The sequence below is a fragment of the Gracilinanus agilis genome, chromosome 5 (assembly GCF_016433145.1).
Source record: "Gracilinanus agilis isolate LMUSP501 chromosome 5, AgileGrace, whole genome shotgun sequence".
NCBI classification, from domain to species: domain Eukaryota; kingdom Metazoa; phylum Chordata; class Mammalia; order Didelphimorphia; family Didelphidae; genus Gracilinanus; species Gracilinanus agilis.
The window spans coordinates 76,811,381-76,834,355 of NC_058134.1; the positions used below are offsets into that span (position 1 = coordinate 76,811,381).

A 22,975-nucleotide genomic window follows, 5' to 3' on the forward strand; every position below is an offset into this window, starting at 1 on the left:
CAGTCTGCAGTCAATCTCAAGCATTATCCAAAGGCACAGGGCTTCAGCTGAGCATAAATAACTGTACACTTCTAACAGCAGATTTCTTGCTTAACTGGTAGCCCTGGGATACTGTTATCATCTGGAGTTTGGGATTAGCAGATTATTACAATTAGGACCAACTGAATTTACACAAGACCTGAACAGTTATTCATTTCTTCTGCTTCTGATGTATCAGCTAATATTTTAAAACAGGTTTTTGCCCAGCACTTTTCATCACTTGGACCAATAACTTTACTTTTTTGTATTTTATATTGTTCTAAAAAGCAGATTGGTCAAGAGCATGAATACTAATATAACATGCATCTTTAATTAAAACCTAACGTGTCAATGGCCTCTAAATTACAAGTAAACCCATAAAAATAGGAGAGTTTATTCCATGGAATCTTGTTTTAATAGTGACAGGGTGGGTGTGAATAGATCCTTCTTATTGTTAAGTGAGGAACTCGCAGTGTGAGAATTCCTCCTATTGGAGAAGATTGTATTCTAGCTCCGACTTATGGCTCAGTAGATAAATCCTAAGAGTTACCCGAGGAACTCTGAATTATAACTGCTCAGTGGCAATGAGAAATCCACTGTGCTTCTTTTCCTTTCCCTTGTTTTCCCTTATTACCTTATACCCTATTTATTTACCTTTATATTAAATCTTTCTAATTAATAACAATAACAACTACTGACCTTTTGTGTGCTGGTCAAAGTCAAGGTGGAGAAGGGGCAGTGATAGAAGAGTCCAGCTGAAAGCTGGACCTCAGGGGTATTCAGACTCATTCCTTACATCTGAAGCTCAATCTTTAATAACAAATCGCAGTCAGAGCAGGCAGGGATAATTATCCAGGACAACAATACCAACTCATCAAGATATCAGCAGCTCTGTGTAAAGCTTTTAAGGAACTAGTTTCCTCAGTGACCTGTAGTGATTGGTCAAGGGAGAGTGCCATATTCTCTACAGACTTCCTGTCAGCACCAAAGAAAGACTAGAGCTCTATTGACATCCAGGCATCTGCAATCACACTCTTCCCCCTTGGCCTCTCTACGGTCATTTACAGCTTTTTCTTTAATCATTACGATATACAAAGTGTTTTGCATACCTTTAAGTACTATATAAATACTAGCTATTTTTGCTATTATTGTTATTACAGAGGACTTAATTTAAGTGGACTCATGTTACTCTGTAGCTTGTTTTTTTTCCCCTTTTTTGTGCAGAATTTGTTTCAATTTTTTTAAAAAACCCAAGCAAAAGCAAATGCTTTTTAATTGTTAGATAGAAATTTTAATCCTGTTCTCGTGGGGATTCAAGAAGCTTTCTTTCAGTTGAGATTGCTGGTTTTTTTTTGGTGGGGGGAGGCGATCATCTCCAGTGAAGGGGGGGGGGGGATAGGGTTTCTACAGAGTATTCAGTTGTGTGTAATTGTTGTTATTTTGTTGCCTGTTTTTTACTAGCATCCTCCAGGACAGATGGGAAGGAAGTACAGCTCCTGTTCCACTATTTTCCTAGATGATAGCACAGTCAGTCAACCAAACCTCAAGTATACGATTAAATGGTGGGTATTCACATCCATGCTTTAATTTCACATGCGAATATGCTTTAATAATGATTTAAAGAAAAGTGTGTGTACATGTTTGTGTGGCTGGGAATCACCAGATCAAGAACTTGAAAAAGTGGTTATACTTACGAAATGTATTAGACTTGAGGACTTACAGGATAGAGATCCCCCTTTCATTTCTTTTTATTCTAAGCTTGGCAACCACCAACAATATATTAAAACAAAATAGAAAATGATTGCACAAAAATTTTTAAAATAAAAAACAAGGAATTTTTTAATATTCCTTATTTTTGTTAGAGATCCAGAGAATTAGCATCCTCATATCCTTGTACAGCATGCCTCTTTCCTCTGTACTTTTTCTTTTTTAGGCCATCTTAACACAATACACTTCTAGCACCTTTTCTTCTAAAAATATAAGGATGTTTCAAGATGTTGAATATTAAAAGTAAAAGAAGGTAGCGAGGGGGGCAAGCATAGTGTAGTAGAGAGAGCAATAAAAGGAGCAATCAACTACCCTGGCTTCTAATGCTACCTCTGTCCTCTTGGAGCCATGTAACCTCAGGGGGCCTCAGTTTCCTCATCTGTTAAATAAAAGAATTGGCTTTAATAAGGCCTTTTAGGTCTAGCATTCTGACATGGCCAAAACTGAAGTAATTAATAATGATGAATCTTTGAATAGCATCTGAAAGGTGACAAAAGTTTCCTTTATAACGCCCCTAAGAAGTAGGGAGTATATGTTATCATCATCCCAATTTACAAACAAAAGAACATTCACAAGTGAAATCTGTGGACAGTATCTAAGCCCTTAGAAGGACACTAACACAACAATTCTTCTAGGAAAGTGTGTGTTTGTGTGTATATAATAAATAAATATAAAACATGCATGTAATACATGAATATATATATTTGTATATCTGAAAACTTTGTTTTTTTAAGTCATTCAAATTCTTAAATAAAAAAAATGTTGCTTTTCTTTGAGCCAGATTCTCTATTCTTGTTGCCATCACAGATATCTGTAAAAATGCAGGCTAAATCAATTAGCAGGCATGTCTTGAAATGCCTCTTGGGTGCCCAGCATTGTGTTGAGTTGGATGGAGAAGATTTGGATAGAGATTTAAATAGAATTCCCCTCTCCCCAATAGGGAGAATGTAGTATATTCCCTCATTCCTTTGGTGTTTGTGGGCTCATAAGTGGTATTAATTATAAACCTGTGCCCTATGATTCACAGGAATTCACAAAATTCACATGGAAAGAGAGGAATTTATGATAGCTTGGCAGCACGTGTGTGTGTGTGTGTGTGTGTGTGTGTGTGTGTGTCCTTACCCAAACTACTTAAAGACCTTTGGTTCATAATTTACTGTTTGAACATAGCTGCTTGAAATAGTTTTTGGACCAAGTTGTTAATGTCTGTAGAAGGGAAATGAGAAGCTGGGAAGAGCCCTGCCGTCTCACCTCACTGGCATCATGATGCTCAAGGAAAGCACAAAATACAGAAGCACTTGATTTTCCTTTAATCTTGGAAAACAGGAAGAGATACTGAATTGAGAGAGAAACATCGCCATGGCTGCTGGCAGAATCATTTGTATTAGGGCTATCGTCTAAAAATCACGGAATCTGGGGCAGCTAGGTAGCATAGTGGACAGAACACCAGACCTAGAGTCAGAAGGACTTAGGTTCAAAGCTGACCTCAGACACTTCCTAGCTGTATGTTCCTGGGCAAGTCAATTAACCCCAGTTGCCTAGTCCTTGCCTTTCTTCCATCTTAGAACTAAGACAGAAGGTAAGGATTTGAAAGTAAATAAATGGAAATAAAAATCACAAAATCTGATAAACTTCTTGGGTGACATGAAAGTTACATACACTTGAAGGTCACAGCTTCAGATAGCTTTTTGTCTATTCTGTTAATGTCCAAGCAACCCCTGATTTACAAAGGGACTTTCTCCACAGCTGTCATCTCCACTTCCATCTCCAAAGTCACCCTATCCATGCCAGATGCAAAAGCCATCAGGGCTTTTAGGAGCTAAGCAAGTTCCAGAAGCAGAAGGCAATAGACTGAAAAGAACACCTTAGAGGAACTGACTTTAATGGCACACCTAAGGCACTCTGCTTATGCCTTGATCTAAATACTATTCCCTACAATGCTGGAGGACTTTTCATTTCTCTTTGTTTTACTGTTTGGAATTTTACTTGTTAGGGATTTTCAAATGAACATTGACTCATAAGTTCATTTAGGGTATCTTTCTCCTAATGCCCAAAATCAGTGGCTCTAGAGGAAGAAGAGTTTAGATTAGGAACAAGAACAATAAGTAGCTTGGTATCATAGAGCTCTTTGGGAACAACACCAGCCTAAGAGGGTGCTGCAGTCAAGGCAGCATGTGGGTAACTGAGATCTCTAGAGCGTGGCAGGGAAATGGAAGATTCTAAAAATTAAACTTAACTCATTACAAAATTTTGCCTCAGCTTGGGACTTTCTACTCTTTAAAAAGGGTAAGGAAATTATTGTCTTTCTTTTCCTTCTCATCTTTCCCTTATTATAACGCATGACTCCTGATCTCAGGATTGTAAAGTCATATTGGAACGATATCATCTAAGACATTATTACCATTTCTATAATCCTGAGGTTATGAATTCCTTTTTTTTTTCAGAAATGCTTCTAAAGATTCTAAAAGTAGATGGGATATTGATTTTCTTATTGTTCTGAGATGCTTTATAAACTCTCCTTTCTTTGAGCATTAGCCCATTGGGACTTTTAAAAAATGATTCCCAGGAAGTGAACTTGTAAGGAGAGTTAGGTAAAAACTAGAAGTATTTAGAATTCGCGGTATACCTCAGATCACTGAACTTGTGCTGATTAAGGGGAAATTACAAAGTTCAGACCATATTCCAGACTTCTAAAGCTGATGTCCCGAAGAGCGACTACCATGATGACTCATAGAATGTTTTCTGATGTCACTGGCAAAGCTGGAATATTTGTTTGAATGGGCCACTGGCAAAAACCCAATGTGTCATTTCTTGTGAGCTCAAAACCAAACCAAACCAGCCAGGTGACTTGGGTAGAGTATTCTCAAAATAAAGGAAGAACGGGGGCATTTTCCTGCCTAATCAATTTTGGAAATTTTCCTGGCAAGTTACTAGTTATATATTTAGTAGCATTTCCACAACTGACTGAAGATACATGAAGAAATTAGTAAGAAAAAGTGATTGTTTTAAGAGAAAAAACTAGCAAACTACTATGGGTAAATTTACCTTTTCTCAGCTGTTGTGATACAATTAGAAAGTTTTAGGGCAGTAGATAATAGATTAAGAAACCCTTGAAGGTGTTCTCCTGTGGACTTGATGTGACTTTTAAATACACAATGTGCCCACATTTTATCATTTCTAGTACTGATAGATGTAGAGAACCTTAGGGATTATCTGGCCCAGCCCCTTTGTTTTACTAATGGAGAAACTGAGGTTGAGAGGTGATATGATTTATCTGCAATCTCATATTAAGTAGCTAGACTGGTATTGACACAAGCCCTGACTTCTCACCCCATGCACTTTCCACCACACCGTACTAAAGTCCAACAAAGTCTGGCATGTGTGGTGGCTTCTTTATAAACACTGAGGAACAAATTCTAGCTTTGCAGAAAAGGATGATGTAAATATCAGCACTGGTCAAGGGAGAGCAAGAGGCGTTATATTTTCAAAGTACATTTTCTGGATCTGATTTCTAAATGAGGGAATGGTATCAGATGCTATTTCTTTTTTTGTTGAGTTCTTGATTTTGAAAAATCAAACACTAATTCTTGTGTTTTGCTTTACAGTGTAGCACTTGCAATATATTATCACATCAAAAACAGGTATGTAGATAAATAACGCATTTCTTTTCCAAAATATTAAAAATCATTTGTGTTCTTTTTCCTTACTCAGACTATGGAACTTATTACCTTTAAATTGCATTTTCATAGGATGTCTAAATTTTCTTGGTAATTCCTTCTGCCCTCCCAGCATGCATGTGGATCCTTCCATGACTGGGTAGAATCCACACATATAATAAGAAAAAAACAAGATGCTAACATGAAGTCAGCCAGATGCAGCCTTAGAGACCAAAGTAGATGCCTCTGATTATTCTCATTACATAGAATTAAAAAACCTCAGACTATGGAACTTGATGAAGAAATTTCACTGAGCATTTTGCACTAACAGGAAAATAAGGAGTCTAAAGTAACTTTAAGTACAGTTCACATGTAGGCAAAAAATGCTCATTCTGAGGGATACCAAATTTGGAAATTGATTGTAAAAGAATATTCCATACATTGAAGTGTTTCTGTTTTGTAATCATGAGCCAAGCGTGAGTCTACATGGAACTAGAAAATGTATTATTTTTTAAAATCACAAAACTTAGGACATCATAGGATTGTCTCATTACCAGAATAAAAGATAAGTGAAAATCAAAACCTTGTCTTGCTGCTTATTTTTGTAAGTCTTCCTCAACTTTCCCAATCTTACCCAGATTTACCATTTAAATCTCAAAGGGCAGTGTAGCATTAATGGTGACATGATCAGATGCCAGGCTCCAGAAATGACTTTGCAGCAAAGTTTCCAAACATTTTCTTTGAGCTTTGTAATAACATGCTACCTTTAGCAGTGGTTAGGCAAGGTAGCAAGCTTTTATTAAGAACTGTGCGCCAAGTACTGTGCTTTGCATTTATTGATGAGATGGGAATAATGGTGAACATCTGGGACAAACATCAGTGAGAAGACAGGCAAGATTATGTTAACATGTGTGATTAATCTGAGCATTATGACCCATATAGGTTTCTTGGGGAAAAGGTAGCTTCTCTTCCTGACCCAGTTTCTGCTTGATACATTATGCTGGATGAAAACTTAGAGCCTCTGACAGGTCTATTTGCTTGATAGAGAGAATGCCATTTAAGTGGACTATACGTCCATGAAGGGAGGTGAAAGGGGCAAGATGAGTTCAGGGTATATGAGCTTCAGAAAAGGCTCATTTCCCTCCACAGGAGTCATTGCAGCTGTAGCTTCTCAAGCTCCATCTAGATTTCTTTTGGGACCTCCTTCTTCCATCTTTCAGTTCTGTGAACCTCAGGTCATTTTATTCTTTTGGAAGGTTTTCACTTTTCAAAGAAAAAAGAAAAAAACATTTTGTTCAACTGCCAAAGAAAAATCAATGCTGAGTTATTTGATTGTGCCACTCAGGTGCCACCCAGAAAATTTAAATTTAAGGGCATCATTAATTGGTTAAGAAGTCTGTTGGTAGCTAGGTATTAACAGTGGATAGAGTACCAGACCTGGAGTTGGGAGGACTTGGATTCAAATCTGACCTCAGATACTTCCTAACTGTGTTACCTGGGCAAACCATTTAACCCTAATTGCCTAGACTTTGCCATTCTTCTATATTAGAATTGATACTAAAGCAGGGAAAGGTTTAAAAAAAATCTTTTGGTACTCCAGAGATCACCAACTCTTTATAGGTTTGTTCTGCTGCAGTGGTACTGCTACTTCTCTAAAATGTTTTAAAATCAAGCTTGCAATTGCTTAGATTCACAGAGGCAAAAACAAAATGGTAGTAGATGACCCTACTGGAAAGATGATCTGATCCATGCCTGGACCAAAAGTCACTGGGGGAGCTCCCCATTTGAGGAGCAGGGCTTTAAATCTGGTCTGTCAAATATCTATATGTATAGGGCACTTAATAAATGTTTAATAATAATAGCATTTATATTCTGTTTTAAGGTTTACAAAATGCTTTATACATATCTTATTTGATTAATTAAATTGAATTCCCAAGGAATTCCTGTTTTGTAAATATCAGTCATTACATCTGAACATTATGTTTCTCTATCCTCTTTCTTCTTTTAATCTTTAATCACACATTTGATAGAGGGTAAATTTTCTGTTTGCCCATAAACACATCTACACATTGTGTAGAACAGCAAATAGAACATTGTCTCCCACATCAGATGACCTGGGTTCAAATCTCATGTCTAATGTTTGCTATCTGTGCTATATTGGGAAAGTCATCTAATAGCTTTGGGCCACAGCTTCCTCATCTATAAAATTAGATTAGATGGATTAGATGAGCTCTGATGACCTCTTCTCAGATCTAGTCTATGATCCTACTGACTAACAATTTTTAAAGTTCTCTTAAATGTGAGGAATTACATGCAAAGAATCTCACTGGAGAGTTCTAAGCCAGAAACAAAATGATATTCAACCTGAAGGAGTTTATAATCTAATTAATGAATACCTTCTCTAGTTTTTCTTACCAAAAATATTTTGGAAGAATAGAACATAGAAATTCTATAGTGCTAACTTAAAGGATTCTACAGGCATGCCTCACCCAAAAGAGATTAATGGATTCAATGAAAAATTAATGGGTTCAAGATCAAATATTACTCCAGGGGACAGTTATCTCAATGAGAACAATATCATAAAAGCTAACAAATAGGTAATGGGATTGGCTGAATAGTCGAAAGGGTTTTCTAATGGTAAGGTGTGGGACAAGCAACTTTATCGCAAAATACAGCTGCTTTAGGAAGCGTTCTGGGGGAAGATATTCCTATCTGTGTATTTTTGGCTGATAAGAAGCTTAATATTTTGAAACTTACCCAGGCACTATTTCATCAGTTAATTTAAGCATGTCATGCATGTAATCTTGTTCGGTATAAAAAGAGACCAAGGTTAAAATCTGAATGATTTCACTAGCTAAATTGAAGGTGGAAATCACAAATGAATCCCTCAGAGGCATTTGCTGTTCATAGCCTATGATTTCTTTCCCACCAATCACATTTTCTCAATAGTTTTAGCATATAATCCAGTCAGTGTCCTTTCAGGAGCATCTTGGGACTCTCTTAAAAGTGGAAAGATTGCAAGAGGAGTTTCCTTCCTTGGGATAACTACATATATATGCACATATAATACATATGTGTACATATATTTGTATGTACATTTACATATGTGTGTATATGATACAGATGTGTGTACAAAGAGAAATACATGTACTCTCTTTTATATATCATATATATATATACAGGTAGCCCTTCTACATTACAACTTTCCCCATCACAATTTCATAATATTACGAGTCAGCATAAGAAATTAAATGAGAATTTGGGGGAAGTTTTGAAGAAGCTGCAGACAACACCCAAAGGGTAGCAGACAACACTGAGAAAGTTTAGAGACTCAGAAATGCATAATAGAGATATATATATATATATAATAGTATGTTATATCAACTTTTTAATATTTTAATTTGATAAATATACCCAATTTCTTTTACTATAAACATCCCATAAAAGAAAAAGAAAAAAATTCAGACTTCTCTGATACAAAGGGATGGCTGAAAAATTTTACACAGATTTTCCAGATAAAGAATATGGAAGAGATACCCGTATAAAGATATAGATCTACCTATGTCCATATATATACTCACTGTTTACTCATATTCATATGCATATATCTACACAAGTAGAAAACTTCAAAAACATATCCTAATAACATTCTACACACATCAAGAAAACCAAAGGCTCAAGTTTTCTACTTGGTACAATTTTTGAAGTATGAATCATTACTTTTGCTCTCATGGGTTTCTAAAATAAAAATGATTTCACTGTCACATAGAAATAAAGGGGGCTTTTGAATGGTGATTGATGGCATTTCTTCAAGTCTCACATTTCATCAGTGCCATCTCTTTTTGAAATGTATTCAAATCAAAGCGTATTTTTGATTATTTATTTTCTGAATCGCACATGTTCTCAGAGGTGGTAAATCCTACATTTTTTTTCTTCCTCAGGGACACAGATGGAAGGATGCTCTTAGATATTTTTGATGAAAATCTTCACCCCCTTTCGGTAATCTTCCCTCTCCCCACCTTGTTTTATGAGATAGATCTTCATTATTTCTCTGCTTTTTGGGCTTGGAGGTGAGTCACCTGAAAATGATTTCCTTCTGCAGAAATCCGAAGTGCCACCAGACTATGACAAACACAACCCAGAACAAAAACAGATTTACCGGTTTGTTCGGACGCTGTTCAGTGCCGCCCAGCTGACTGCTGAGTGTGCCATTGTGACCCTGGTGAGTACCTGCAAGGCATTGCCAAGGCTTCTGTCTCGAGGCATTGGGGCATCCACTCTTCAGAAGTCGGGAATTATGGGTTTTAATCCTGGCTTACTTCCCAAGTAGCATTGTGACTTTTTTGAGTATTGGTCATGGAATATTGGTACAATGAAGGCATTAGACCATTTTTTTCTGTTTTGCTTGCAATTTGTTATAAAGAACATTATTGAAAAGATGAAAAAAATCCTAGAAGAAATTCCCAGAGCATTATAAGGCATTAGGTGACCTCTGAGGCCCCTTCCCACTCTAAAACTAGGGTCCCAAGTCTAGGTGAAGCCTTTGCAGGAAAAAGGCTCCATGATACTTGCCACACTCTGGTTTCTGATGGCTAATGGGTGTGCATGCTTCTTTAGGCAATAATAATAATCATAATACCAGCTAACATTTATGTAGTACTTACTGTGTGCTGGACACTGTATTAAGTGTTTTACAATCTCACTTGAACCTTACAACAACCTCAAGAGGTAGGTGATCTTATTATTTTCATTTTACAGATGAGGAAACTGAGGCAAATAGAGGTTGAGTGACTTGCCTAGGATTCCTTACCCAGCTAATAAAAGTCTGATGCTACATTTGAATTCAGACCTTCCTGACTCCAGGAAGGTGGTCTGTCTACTCTACCATCCATCTCCCTTTTTTGCATAGTACTGACATTTATATAGTGCTTTAAGACTTGTAAAGCATCTATAGTAATGCTTCATTTCTTTTGAGCTAAATAATCTAGATTTAATAATCTCTTATTTTTAAGAAACTTAAGTCATTGAAGTTTTGTTTTTTATTTTTAATTCAAAATTTAAAAAGCCTTTATCTTCTTCTTCTTAGGGTCAATTCTAAAACAAAAGAGTGGCAAGGGCTAGGCAAGGGGGTTTAGGTGTCTTGCCCAAAGTCACACAACTAGGAATTGTCTGAGGCCATATTTGAACCTCGGTCTTCCCAACTCCAGGCTCAGCAATCTATCCACTGTGCCACTTAATTCCCCCCATCATTGAAGTCTTAAAAGAATCTCTGTTCCAGCTTGAAGTCTGGAACAAAGAGAGTCATTTGGTTTGGTTTCCTTGGACCTGAAAGCTCAGAGAAGTAATGCATTTTGACTGTGGTGGGACAGGGAATGATAAGAGTCCCCCATCACCGGATGGATGGTATGGCATGCTATCAAAGGATCCAGCAAAGGTATTAGGGAGTGATTAACTGTCATGGCTTCTGGTTAAGGTTTTAGGGCAGTTTAATGCCACTAACAAAGGCATGATAGATGAGTGGCTGGCTGTGTGAAGGACTGAGGCACATAGGTAGCTGCTGCTGTTTTTGGCTTAGGAGAGTATGATCAATCTAAGATTCATTTAGCTTCTTCATTTGGTCACATCTGTGGCTCTCTATGGTGGAAGGGAGCCCTGGATTTTTAATCAGAAGACCTGGGTTCAAGTCTTGGCTGCTACTTGATCTTAGGCAAATATATATGAAGTGAAAGGTTAGACCAGATGATTTCTAAGGACTCTGACAGCATGAAATCTTGTAATCCTAATAGTTTAAAACAAACAAACAAAAAAAAACCCTTACCGTCTGTTTTAGTATTAATTCTAAGACAGGACTGCAGCAAAGGTCTATAGGCAGTCGAAGTTAAGTAACATGCCCAGGGTCACACAGCTAAAAAGTGTCTGAGAGCTGATTTGAACTCAGATCCTCTCAACTCTGGACTTGGCACTCTATCCACTCTACTGCCTAGCTGCCCTGATCCTTCTAGATCAATAAAGATTCTTGAACTGTTTAGATAATATTTGGGAAATAAAATTGAACAGATATGATGTATTATCTTTTCTTTTTTTGATATGAGTAACAGAAAGGAGAAATTAACTTTGCTTCTGGTAGGTCTGTTCAGAAACCTAAACTCTAACTTTGTGAATTAGATGATATTCTTTTCTCTCTGTGCCCTCCATAATGAAAAGTCAGTCATAAGAATTGAAATCTATTCTGTAACTTAATGAAGATATATTTTACTTTCCTGTCTCTTCCCTTCTCTATTTCCCTTTTGGCTTCCACCATCAAGAGAGTGACAGGACAGAGGATTAGTTTGCGTCTGTGGAACATTATGGATAGGGTCATCGGTGGTCCAATTCTAGCTGTCCTGTTGGTTAAATGTAAGCTGAAATGAGTTGGAAGTTTGTGTTTTATGATCTGATTGTCAGTAGAGAGTAGTCATCTCTCAGCACAGCCCAGGAAATGGAGCTAGAGCCTTCCTCTGGTTTCCAAGTCCCCCACCCCCCAGCTGTGACCCCAGGGTTGCCTCTCACCATCTACGAGGACTGCCAGGCTGAAATGGGCTTTTGAGCAAGACATTGTACCATTCTTCTTCTCTCTTTATGCTCTCCAGAATTAAAAGCAGCCATCAGCATTGAGATCTGGGCTCTCTTGATGGAGATACATTTGCCTTCTGCTTTTCCCCTGAGCGTAATCTTGGCACCTTGGCGTGCTGCCCACTGTGAGATAGGAGAGAAGAGAAGAGAAGGGGAGGGGTAGAAAGGCACCAGCAGCCACCGATGCTGAAAGATCAGATTGTAGCCTTCATGCCTTGTGCAGAAATCCAGTTTTCTGGCCAAATGCAAGACCTGAAGACCCTTGATGTTGAAGTTAAACCAAAAAGGATATGCTATAGCTGATAAATCTGTGATGAAAAATAAGTTGCATTTAATTTTTACATATTATACAGGGAAGGAGCTAGACGTCATTATGGTAGGCATGATGATGATGATGATGATGATGATGATGATGATGATGATGATGATGATGATGATGATGATGATGATGTTAATTTAATGACAGATAACTACACTCAGTCAGTTAAAGTTGTGATAGAATAAGCCTGTGTTTTTTCAGCTCAGCTCCACAATTCACTGGCTGTGTGACTTTATTTTTTTAAAACCTTTGCTTTCTGCCTTAGTATCAATTCTAAGGCAGAAAAGCAGCAAAAATTGGGCAATTGAGGTTAAATGATTTGCCCAGCGTCCCACAGCTAGGAAGTGACATAGTTAGAACAGTTTTAAAACCAGGTCCTCCTGACTCCAGGTTTGATGCTCTATCCACCGAGCTACCTAGCTGTGTGACTTTAGACAGGTGTATAGTTATGGGATCTAGCTCAGTGCCTGGTTTTTCTTAACTATTCAATAAGCAAACGGGGTTTGGCAGATCTTATCTAAACCTACTGTTAAAGTAGACATCAGGACTTGGGAAAGTAATTCTGGCTTTTGGGTGTGGCTTTTATTGATTTTAGCATAGCTTTAACATGGTATTTTGATTCTCAAGTCTTGTATTTGCCATCAGAAGTTCCCATCCAGATGTCCATTATTCAATGTAATTTTAGCAAAGAACATTCAACAAGTACAGCTAATTTCACTTCTTATTCCAGCTTTTCCTTAATCTAGAAGGATGATATCGTATGAGTTACTTAACCCCTCTAGGTCTCAGTTTTTTGACCTTTACAATGAGTGAGTTAGACAAGGCAGTAATTGTTGACATATATATTTAGTTTTATGTTTGTACAGAGCTGTTTGCTTGTTGTTTACTTTATTGCACTTGAGCTCCTTGAGGAGACTTGTGTTTTCCCTTGTCCTTCTTGCCTGGAATACTCTTCCCTCCATCTCTGCTCTGGCTAGTGATTTTCTAACTAACTAGTGACCAACTAAAATCCCATCCCCTACAGAAAGTCTTCCCCAATGTCTCTTCATTCTCTTAATAATTTATGTTTATCCTCATTTTGTATGTATTTGTTGGCATATTGACTCTCCCATTTATCCTCACTTTGTATATACTTGTTAGCATATCGGCTCCCCCATTTATCTTCACTTTGTATATATTTGTTAGCATATTAGCTCTCCCATTAGATTGTAAGCTCCTTGAGGACAGGAACTGTCTTTTGTCTTTTTGTATCCCCCAGCACTTAGTACAGTGCCTGGCACATAGGTAGGTGCTTAACACAGGTAATATTTATTGAAGTAAATGGAATTTCTTTGCATCTCCAGAACTTAGCACCACTCCTGGCACATAGTAGGCACTTGTTCTTTGTACATTATTTACTGATCATGATACCCATTTTACAGTTGAAGAAACTAAGTCTTGTGGAGCTGTGTCTTGTCTGTGGTTACACAGGTAGGTAGTTAGTTAACCATTAGGTATCAGATGATTCTGGAACCCAGATCTCTTCTTTGTTCCAAGTCTAGAGTTCTTTTCACCACACCACATGGCCTCTGGATATTGTCTCAAATCTCTTTTATCTCTTAATCCATTGTCTGTAAGATTCTCTAAGAAATCAGGCCAAGAGTGTTTGGGGAGATGGCAGCTAGCGGGCTTAGGCAGACCTAGACATGGGAAGGTCCTAGATTCAAATCTAGCCTCAGGTACTTCCTAGTTGTATGACCCCCCCCCCCTGCACAAGTCACTTAACCCCCATGACCTATCCCTTGTTGCTCTTCTGCCTTAGAACCAATACTTAATATTGATTCTAAGACAGAAGGTAAGGGCTTTTTTTTTTTAAAGGAAAGAGTGCTGGGAAGGAGAAGGGAAAGAAATTTATATAGCATCTACTGTATGTTAGGGACTGTGTTAAGCAATTTGAAAACATTTCATTTGATCCCCACAACAATCCTTGGAGTCAGCCATTATCATTCCCACTTTGCAGTTAAGGAAAATGAGGCAACAGAGATTAAGTGACCTGCCCAGTCACACAGTTGGTACAAGTGCTGCAGCCAGAGGTCAGCCTGGGGCTTCCTGACTCTGGGCTCAGTGCTCTGTCCACTTTGCTACTCAGCTCCCTTTGGCTGCCAAAAGGAGTTGCATTTGTTTCCCATAATTCTCTGTCCTGAAAGCTACACAGTCAATGATCTATTAAATAATTTGGAACTTTGATGGGAGAAATAACTAAGACTTGACTTCCCATGCATAACAACATTAATGCTGGCTGGAATGTGATAACCAGAATCTTCCAATCTGCCTTCCCGTTCAGATTATATACCCGCTAAAAACAAGCAGAAGTTAACATTAAAACTAGCATTCCTGACTTGCTGGTTGTTTTTGTCCCCAGGCAGAGGACTACTCATTGTTCATTGCTCAGTAACTTAGGGGGAGAGAGAGAGAGGGAGAGGGGGAGGGAGAGAGAGAGAGAGAGAGAGAGAGAGAGAGAGAGAGAGAGTCAGAGAGTCATCATTCATTGCTGGTGGTGCAAATTCCTAAGAATCTGGTTTCTTTTAAAACAAATGGACTCTGAAGGGCTTTGTCTCTGTACTGAATCAAAGGATTTTAGATCTGGAAGAAGTCTATTACAGTGTTCAGTCACCTCTGCAAAATGGAAATAATCATGGTACCACCTTCTAGCGTTATCATGATTCTCAAATGAGATAACATGTGTAAAATGTTTACTTAGCCGAGTACCTGACATATATAGGGGCCATACAAATGCTAGCTATCATTATTATTAAGGCAACTAGTGGCTAGAACTCGGAGGATGGAATCAGGAAAATATGAGTTCAAATCCTACTCCAGACACTTACTACTTATAGGTAAATCACTTGATCCTGTTTGCCTCAGTTTCCTCATCTGTAAAATGAACTGGAGCAGGAAATGGCAAACTACTCTAGTATCTTTGCCTGGAAAACTCCAAATGGGGTCAACAAGAGTTGGACATATCTGAAACAAGTGATCAAAAATCATCATTTATTATTCAGAATTTGAAGTTGGATCTTCTGATTCCCAGGGCAGTGTTTGTATCAAACAAAGTCACCTTCCTCTCCCATAATGCACCTTGCCATTTGGGTAGCACTGTATTCCCCCAAGAGAAAAATTGACTTTTGGAGCTAATATGATGAATGGCTAAAGAATTCTTATCCTTTTGCAGTGTCTCCATTTGACTATTAAAGCTGAAAATATAATCATTTTAATGAAAAACATAAATTATTTTTTCACATTACTATAAATTCTTGACTTGGGTAAGTACCACATTATCATCACCTGGGAAAATGGAGTCTATTTTTATGTACCCTTTTCTTCAGAGTAAAAAAAAAAATAGGGGTCTAGAATAACTTCCAAAGAATGTCTAGTTTAGCAAATAGAGGGCACAAGGAAGATGGGTGGAAAAACATTTTCTCAATAAGCTTTTTAAAAAATAAAATTCCTAAGAATTTTTAAAATGATTTTTACCTTAGTTTTGACTTTGCCATTGTTCTTATCAGTTACTTCAAAATCTCTTCTCCTACTTGCCAGGCCCTTGGTTTACCTGGAACACCAAATGTGCCATTGAGTAACAACTGTTCATGGATCACAATTTTTTTTTAATTGCCTAAATGTTGAGAAGAGAAGATTGTGCCGGTCACAGATTGGAATTTGAACCTTTAAGTAATCAATTAGCACTTAGCCCATATCTCATGACTTTTCCAAATGTTTCTTTTAAAGCTTTCATTTATCCTAAGTTGTTCTGAATGAATATTTATTAATTTGTGGGAAGGCCTTCATTGAGTGCTTTTTCCTCAATGCCAGGGAACTGTGCCAACGGGTGGAGATTGAAATCCAATCAGATAAGATATTTGGTCCTTGCCCATGCCTACTTCCATGGCTTCCCCTTTTGCCCCTCTTGTAGCATGCTTGATCTTTTTGCCCATCCTTAAAGAAAATGTTCACTTAATCCCTCTTTTCTTCATTTATATGTTTTTAAAACGGTAACCTTTAGCCATTTCTATTTTCTAATACAAATTTGTAAAGGATAGCACCATTCAAAATGTAGCAAGGTGGTACCATAGATAGCACAATGGGTCTGGAGTCAGGAAGACTTGAGTTTATATCCAGCTTCCGACCCTTGTACTAGTAGGGTGATCCCGAGCAAGTTGCTTCACCCCTGCTTACCTCAGTTTCCTAAACTGGAAAATGGGGATAATAATAGCTCCTATTTCCCAGGGTTGTTATAAGGATCAAATATTTGCAAAGTACTTTGCATTGTATCTGGCACATAATAGAATCTTAATTAGATTTATTATTTAATTATCACTTTATTTAATTATCAATTAATACATTAGATTTATTATTTAATTATCAATTTATTTAATTATCAATTAATATAATCTTAATTAGATTAAAAATAACTTAAAAATAACTTGTTTCATCCTTTCCATCCTAATGTAAATTGAAGTCTACTCATTTTTTTTAAACCTTTGCCTTCAGTCTTAGAATCAATATCATGTATTGGTTCCAAGGCAGAAGTGTGGTGTTAGGCAATGGGAGTTAAGTGACTTGCCCAGGGTGACACAGGTTGGAGATATCTGAGGTCAGATTTGAACTCCCATCTCTAGGTTGGCTTTCAGTCTACCGAGTCATCTAGCTGCTCCCTTCTCATGTTTTGGTGATGATAGACTCTACTATTGTTTCCCCAGAGGTAAAGATGAAGTGAGAAAAGAGTTTGTCATTTTTGCTGCTTTTTAGCTCTTGGGGAAGGGGGTGAGGCTATGTTGGATGCAAGTGGCCAGCTCCAGGGCCCTTCCCATAGAGCAATGCTTTTTGCTTGTGGAGGGTGCTTAAGAAACTTTGGCTTTTTTGGAATGAACTCAGTCTTGCTGACTTAAGAATAACATTACGTTTCCAAATTAATTGTGGGGTTTGGAAGACCTTAAAAGTCTCTGGTAATTTAGTTTGCAAATGCTTTTGGATATATTGTCTTATTTGATTAGCCCAGCAATCCTGAGAGATGGGCAGGAGGACATTAGGCTGATTTTTACAAATGAGGAACCTCAGGTTCAGAATTTAAAGTTCCTGGCTGGTGAGATACACAATTTTTCTTCCTATTATTTAGATAAGAAGAATATAGTTAATATAAAGAATATAAGAAAAGGAGACAAAGAGTTTTGGGAAAAATGACAAAGTATTCACATAGTATTGCCATTAATCTTAAAGGATGAGGTCTTGTTGGCTTTACAGTGAGACATTGGATGAAGAAAAGAGGCAGGACCCTGGTGGAGTCATTTGTACAAGAGTGTTGGAGCTAGAGTCGGGGAGCTGGCCAAGGCCTGATTCTGATGCTTTTTAAAAGCTGGGTGACTGTGGGAAAGTCACTTACTTCTCGGGACTTTGGTTTCCTTGTCTGTAAATGAGAGGATGTATATAAAATGCCCTGTAACCTTTAAGAGAATATATAGAAGTGATAGAATCTATATGAATGAAGGTTACAGCTCTAGTGTTCACCAAATAATGATTTTGGTGGAGTCTGGGCTGATTTGGGGAAATGAAAAAGAAACTGTAAATAAAGCTTTCACGAGATAGAATTGTCCAACATTTCATATATTTACTTAAGATCATTAGAAATAGACTGTGCATGGTTCATTTTGGTAAATTAAGTTTGAATAAACAAATAACACCTCCACCTTTCCCCGTTTTGCCATATGACAGCTTTTTCTCTAAGTTCATTTAATTTGATCAAGCTGGGATTGTGGCTGCCTTTCTGATTTGTAGCTGCTTTTTTTTAAAACTCCCACCTTCCATCTTAGAATTGATACTAAGTATTGGTTCCAAGGCAAAAAAAGTAGCTGCAAGGACTGGGCAATTGGAGTTAAATGACTTGCCCAGGGTCATTCAGCTAGAAAGTTTTTGATGTCAGATTTGAACCCATACCTAGTTCTCTATCCATTCAATCACCTAATTGCTTCTGATTTGTATTTTGTCTTTTTTTTTCATTTTTAATTGTCATGCAAAGTATACTCCCGTATTGGTCATTGTGGTAAGAGCAAACTCATACATAACCAAAACTTCATAATAAAATCAAAGATAAACTGATGTGAAAGACAACTCCAACAGTTCTTCCTCTGGAGATGGACAGCGTTCCCCCTCATAAGTCTTTCAGGATTGTCCCAGATCATTGCATTGCTGAGAGTAGCCAAGTTTTCACAGATTGATTTGTATTTTCTTAACTCTATAACTTTACTTTTCGGGTCCCAGGCAGGTCGGGTAAGCAGCTAGGTTGAGGAACAATGAGGATTAGATTTTTTCCTAATGTCATTTGAAAATGTTCTTTTTTTAAAAGTTCTTTCCACTATATTATATTATCTCCTGAAGTTTCTATTATATTTTTTAGAAAATTCATATTGGTATTAGATGACATTCTCAAGACTAAATGTTGGCACATTTTCACTTATAATTCAAATGTCTTATCTGGTGACTCTATAGTATCAGACTCTCCACTTTTTGCTGAATGAGCTTTATAGTCCAGTCTATACTTCACTGTCAGAATAACAGCAGGGATTTCAGTTCCTACTACTGAAAGAGATGTCTTACCTGCTTAATTAATATATGCAGAAATTCCACTTTGATAAAGTCTTAGCAGCGGGCATACGTCCCTGATAGGCACTTTGGAATCTGTGTTAGTCTATTTTAGGTACTGGACTTAGAGTCAGAACTTCCTTTGACATTAAATATAAATGGCTCAGCAAGTCACTTGACCCCAGCTGAGCTTCAGTTTATTCCTCCACAAAATGGGAATTAAAAAAGCACCTTCCTCATAGTACTCTTGTTAGAATTAAATGAGATAATGTCTATAAAGTGTTTTGTCAACCTGATTTTACAAATAAGTTAATGTAATTAATTAATATATTTAATAATTCTATTAATGTTCCATTTGAAAGGCCGGGAATCTTGGTAGAAAGAACCCACAATTCAGAGTTGGAATATTAGGGTTCTAGTCTCAGCTCTGCCACTGCCTGGTTGTGTGACTTTGAATAGTCCAATTGACCACATTGGGATTTTGTTCCCCATTGTAAAAAAATTGATGTGAACTCTGTGTTGTGATTTCATGGAATGGCAATCCTGGTGTGAAGAACTCCTTCCAGTTATGCAGATTGACAGCTTATCCTTAATTGTTGAGTCTTAGGACAGATATCTCATTCAGAGTTCCCAGAACTAGTTTCCATGAGAAGCAAAACTTGAACTCGAGTCTTTGTGATTCTGGGTTGGTCCAAATGCTGCTTCTGCAGCTCTGAAATTCTTCCGGTTTTCTATGAGATTTTGCTTTTTTTAAAACCTGAGAGGGAAAAAAAGGCCACTCTGTTAACAACACTTCTTTCTGCTGTCTCCCCAAAGCCTTTGTCATTCATTAGTCTTCCAATTGTCACGATTCATTTTCTGTGCATCACTAGTCACTTGCCTGCTTGGTGCCCTAAATCAGAATATGTCTGCATCCTGCAAATTGGTCTGAAATGTGGAATCAGCAGCCTTTACCAAACCAGAGAGGGACCTGTTTGTTTGTGTGTACCTCTGCAGTTAGCCTGTGTTATTTCTAAAGCCAGGGGACTGTGGTTGGTATGCCATTCTGGTAGCTGTAAAATGCTGCCCTTGTTGAAATCCCAGTGCTCCTGGGCTGACTCTCACCCACACACTGGAACGCCTTCATCTTGCTTCTCCATATTGGGGAAGTTTCCAATTCCTCGCCTTCAGGAATACTGAATATTCACAGCCTCTTCTTGGAGGTTTCACTGGGACTGGTAAGATATCTCAGAACTCCTTTGCTGTTTCTCATCTAATCATGGGTCTGGTAGGGTTTCTACCCTAAGAGAAGAGGGTGATAAATTACTGTGTGACTGTGACTATTGAATCTAAATAGATACAGTCTCAGTCTACTCTTTGATATCATGAATTTTTCCTTATTACATAGAGCCATAGATTCTGAAGACATTCTATTCCAATCCCTTCATTTTTTACTTGGAAGATGTCAGCCTCACTCTTTCTTCCAGAGTCATCCAAGTCCAGTGGAAAGACAAAAGTCTCATTGATACTAGATAACATACTCAAGACTGGCCAAGCTAAATGTTTGCACATTTGTATTTATAGTTTTTTAGATAATTTCAAAACTGCATCTTATTTGGGTGCTCAACAGTTAACCAAGGTTGAATGGTTTCTCTTTTCTGTAAATCATTCATTTCTAAAATAGATGATTTTAATAGTGCTTCTGTTTGGAATTTAACTTCCACAATGAGGAAGCAGTCTGGTACCATGAAAAATATGCTGCATTTGGAGATAGAGGACCTGGGCTCAAATCTCCACTCTGCTTTTGCTGACCTCTCTAGGTCTCAGTTTCCTTATTTTTAAAATGAAGGAGTTGTATTAATTGACTTTAAAAGCAGTTTTAAGTTGATCTTCAATCTGGAGGGCAGTGAAGATGGCAAAGAGCCTTGAGTCTATGCCATATCAATATTGTGTGAAAGATGAGATGTTAGGCTGGAGCTTACTCAGAGAGGACTACCTGTGTCACCAGAAACAAGTCCTTTAGCCTCTCTGGCTTCCATTCCATTTCTGTAAAACATAGGATTTGAACTACATGATCTTCAAGACCTTTTCAGGTTTAAGTTTGTAAAATGATGTGAAAGAGGGATTCCACTCTTCCACTTGACCTCACAGGAAAGAAACCAATAATAGTGGGTAAAAATTTCAGAGATGCACATTTATAATTTTTATATTTTTATTTAGACTTGATGGAAAAAAATTCCTAGCATTTGGAGCCAGAGTGGAATGAGTTTTCTCCAGGACAATGACTTCCACCTCCTGGGAGATCATTGAGCAGAGACTGAATGACCACTCTATCATGTATGATTTACAAATAATTAAATACAAAATAATATTTTTAAATGCAAAAAAAAGTGTAAGCACAGAGCTCTATGAGGGCTAAAGGGTGATAGAGAAGACTTTCTGGATGAGAGGATTTTTGAGTTGGAATTTAAATTTAGAGTAGAATTCAGCAGGCTTATGCAGGGGAAGAATATATTTCCAAAACAGGAAGCAGCTTTGGGTCTAGTGTAATAAGAAGAAACTTAAGAGATAAAACCAATATGATATGTGAAGTATATTTAAGTTTAAAGAATCAACTTTACATGGTAAAATTAGATGAAGGTATGGCTAGATGCAATTTGAAAATGATCTTAAGATTTTAGTGAACTATAATGACTGTATGATATTATGGGTCCTCCCAGAACAAGGAAATGACAGTCCTTGTATGTACTTTTTTCTGCTCTAATCTCACTAGGAGTATTAAGTTGAATTTTGGGCATCACGTTTCAGAGAGGACATTTACAAGATAGAAGAGAGCAGCAAGCATGCTGGGGAGCCTTGAAATCAGACCCATAAAAGGATTGAGTTAAAGACACTGAGTGTATTTATTTAGCCAGGAAAAGGAAAGACTTGGGGGGGGGACACATGATTACTGTCTTCAAATAAAGAATCATCCTGTAGAAGAGATATTTGGTCTGCTTTTCTTGGCCTTAGGGGACAGAGCTAAAATAATAGAGAGTAGAAATTAGAGAGAAGAGAGTTAGACTCAAATGGACGAACTTCCTAATGATAGCACTGTCCACAGGTAGTTTGGCTGCCTTCAGAGCTTACAGATCCTGAGGGAGCTTAGGAGATATCCTCAAGGAAGGGACATCTTTCAGTCTTGACCACTTGTGAAAAATGATGTACATTCCCAGTGATACTAAATGGCCACTGAGGTCCCAACTCTCAGATTATTTGATTCTGTGTATAGTAGTGTAAATCGGAATTATAAACCCAAGCAGTTCACTGCTGAAAGTCAAATCTATGTTATTATGGATTTATAGATCATCCTTTAAATCTCATTTTTTGTGATACTTGCTGCCACCTTTTTTCTAAGTAATCAATTTCATTTTTCTACATAATCTCATTTTCTCTTTGTAATTAACAAGTACCTATTAAGAATTTTATGCTTTTATTGAAGTCCCAATGACCTGTTTATTTCAAGAAATAATAATTTTAGCCAAAATACCACTTAAAACTTTTGATATTTCTTCCATTTTGCCCCCCCTTTTGCCTTAGCCCAAGATCATTTAAACAAATATGTACCATATACTTATCTAGGTCTGGAGGTCTATGGGATGTTTTTTTGCCTTTTCTTGCTTAATTCTGGAAAGACTGATTAGAGCCAGATTGAGGAAGGTTCTAAGTGACAAGCTGAGGAATTTGTATTTTGTCCTAGTGGCCAACAAGAACCATTATAATAACAGGGAAAATGTGAACAGATTGGCACTTTCCCCCCTTATTCACTTTCATTAGTTCTAGAAAGACTGATTAGAGCCAGATTGAGGAAGGTTCTAAGTGACAAACTGAGGAATTTGTATTGTGTCCTAGTGACCACCAAGAACCATTATAATAACAGGGGAAATGTAAACAGATTGGCACTTTATGAACCACAGAAGGCATCACCAAACAAACAAACAAACAAACAAACAAACAAACTATATATATATAT

At 37.4% G+C, this 22,975-nt stretch overlaps 1 protein-coding gene across 1 annotated transcript in view; it reads left to right on the top strand.

The window, feature by feature from the left end:
* The window catches only part of CCNY (cyclin Y), a 319,156-nt gene that overhangs the window by 271,131 nt on the left and 25,050 nt on the right, over positions 1-22,975 (top strand). The window contains exons 4-7 of the mRNA XM_044678945.1: positions 1,480-1,580; positions 5,391-5,426; positions 9,383-9,440; positions 9,544-9,767. Of these exons, the coding sequence (XP_044534880.1) occupies positions 1,480-1,580; positions 5,391-5,426; positions 9,383-9,440; positions 9,544-9,767 (419 nt within the window). The remainder of the gene's footprint in view (positions 1-1,479; positions 1,581-5,390; positions 5,427-9,382; positions 9,441-9,543; positions 9,768-22,975) is intronic.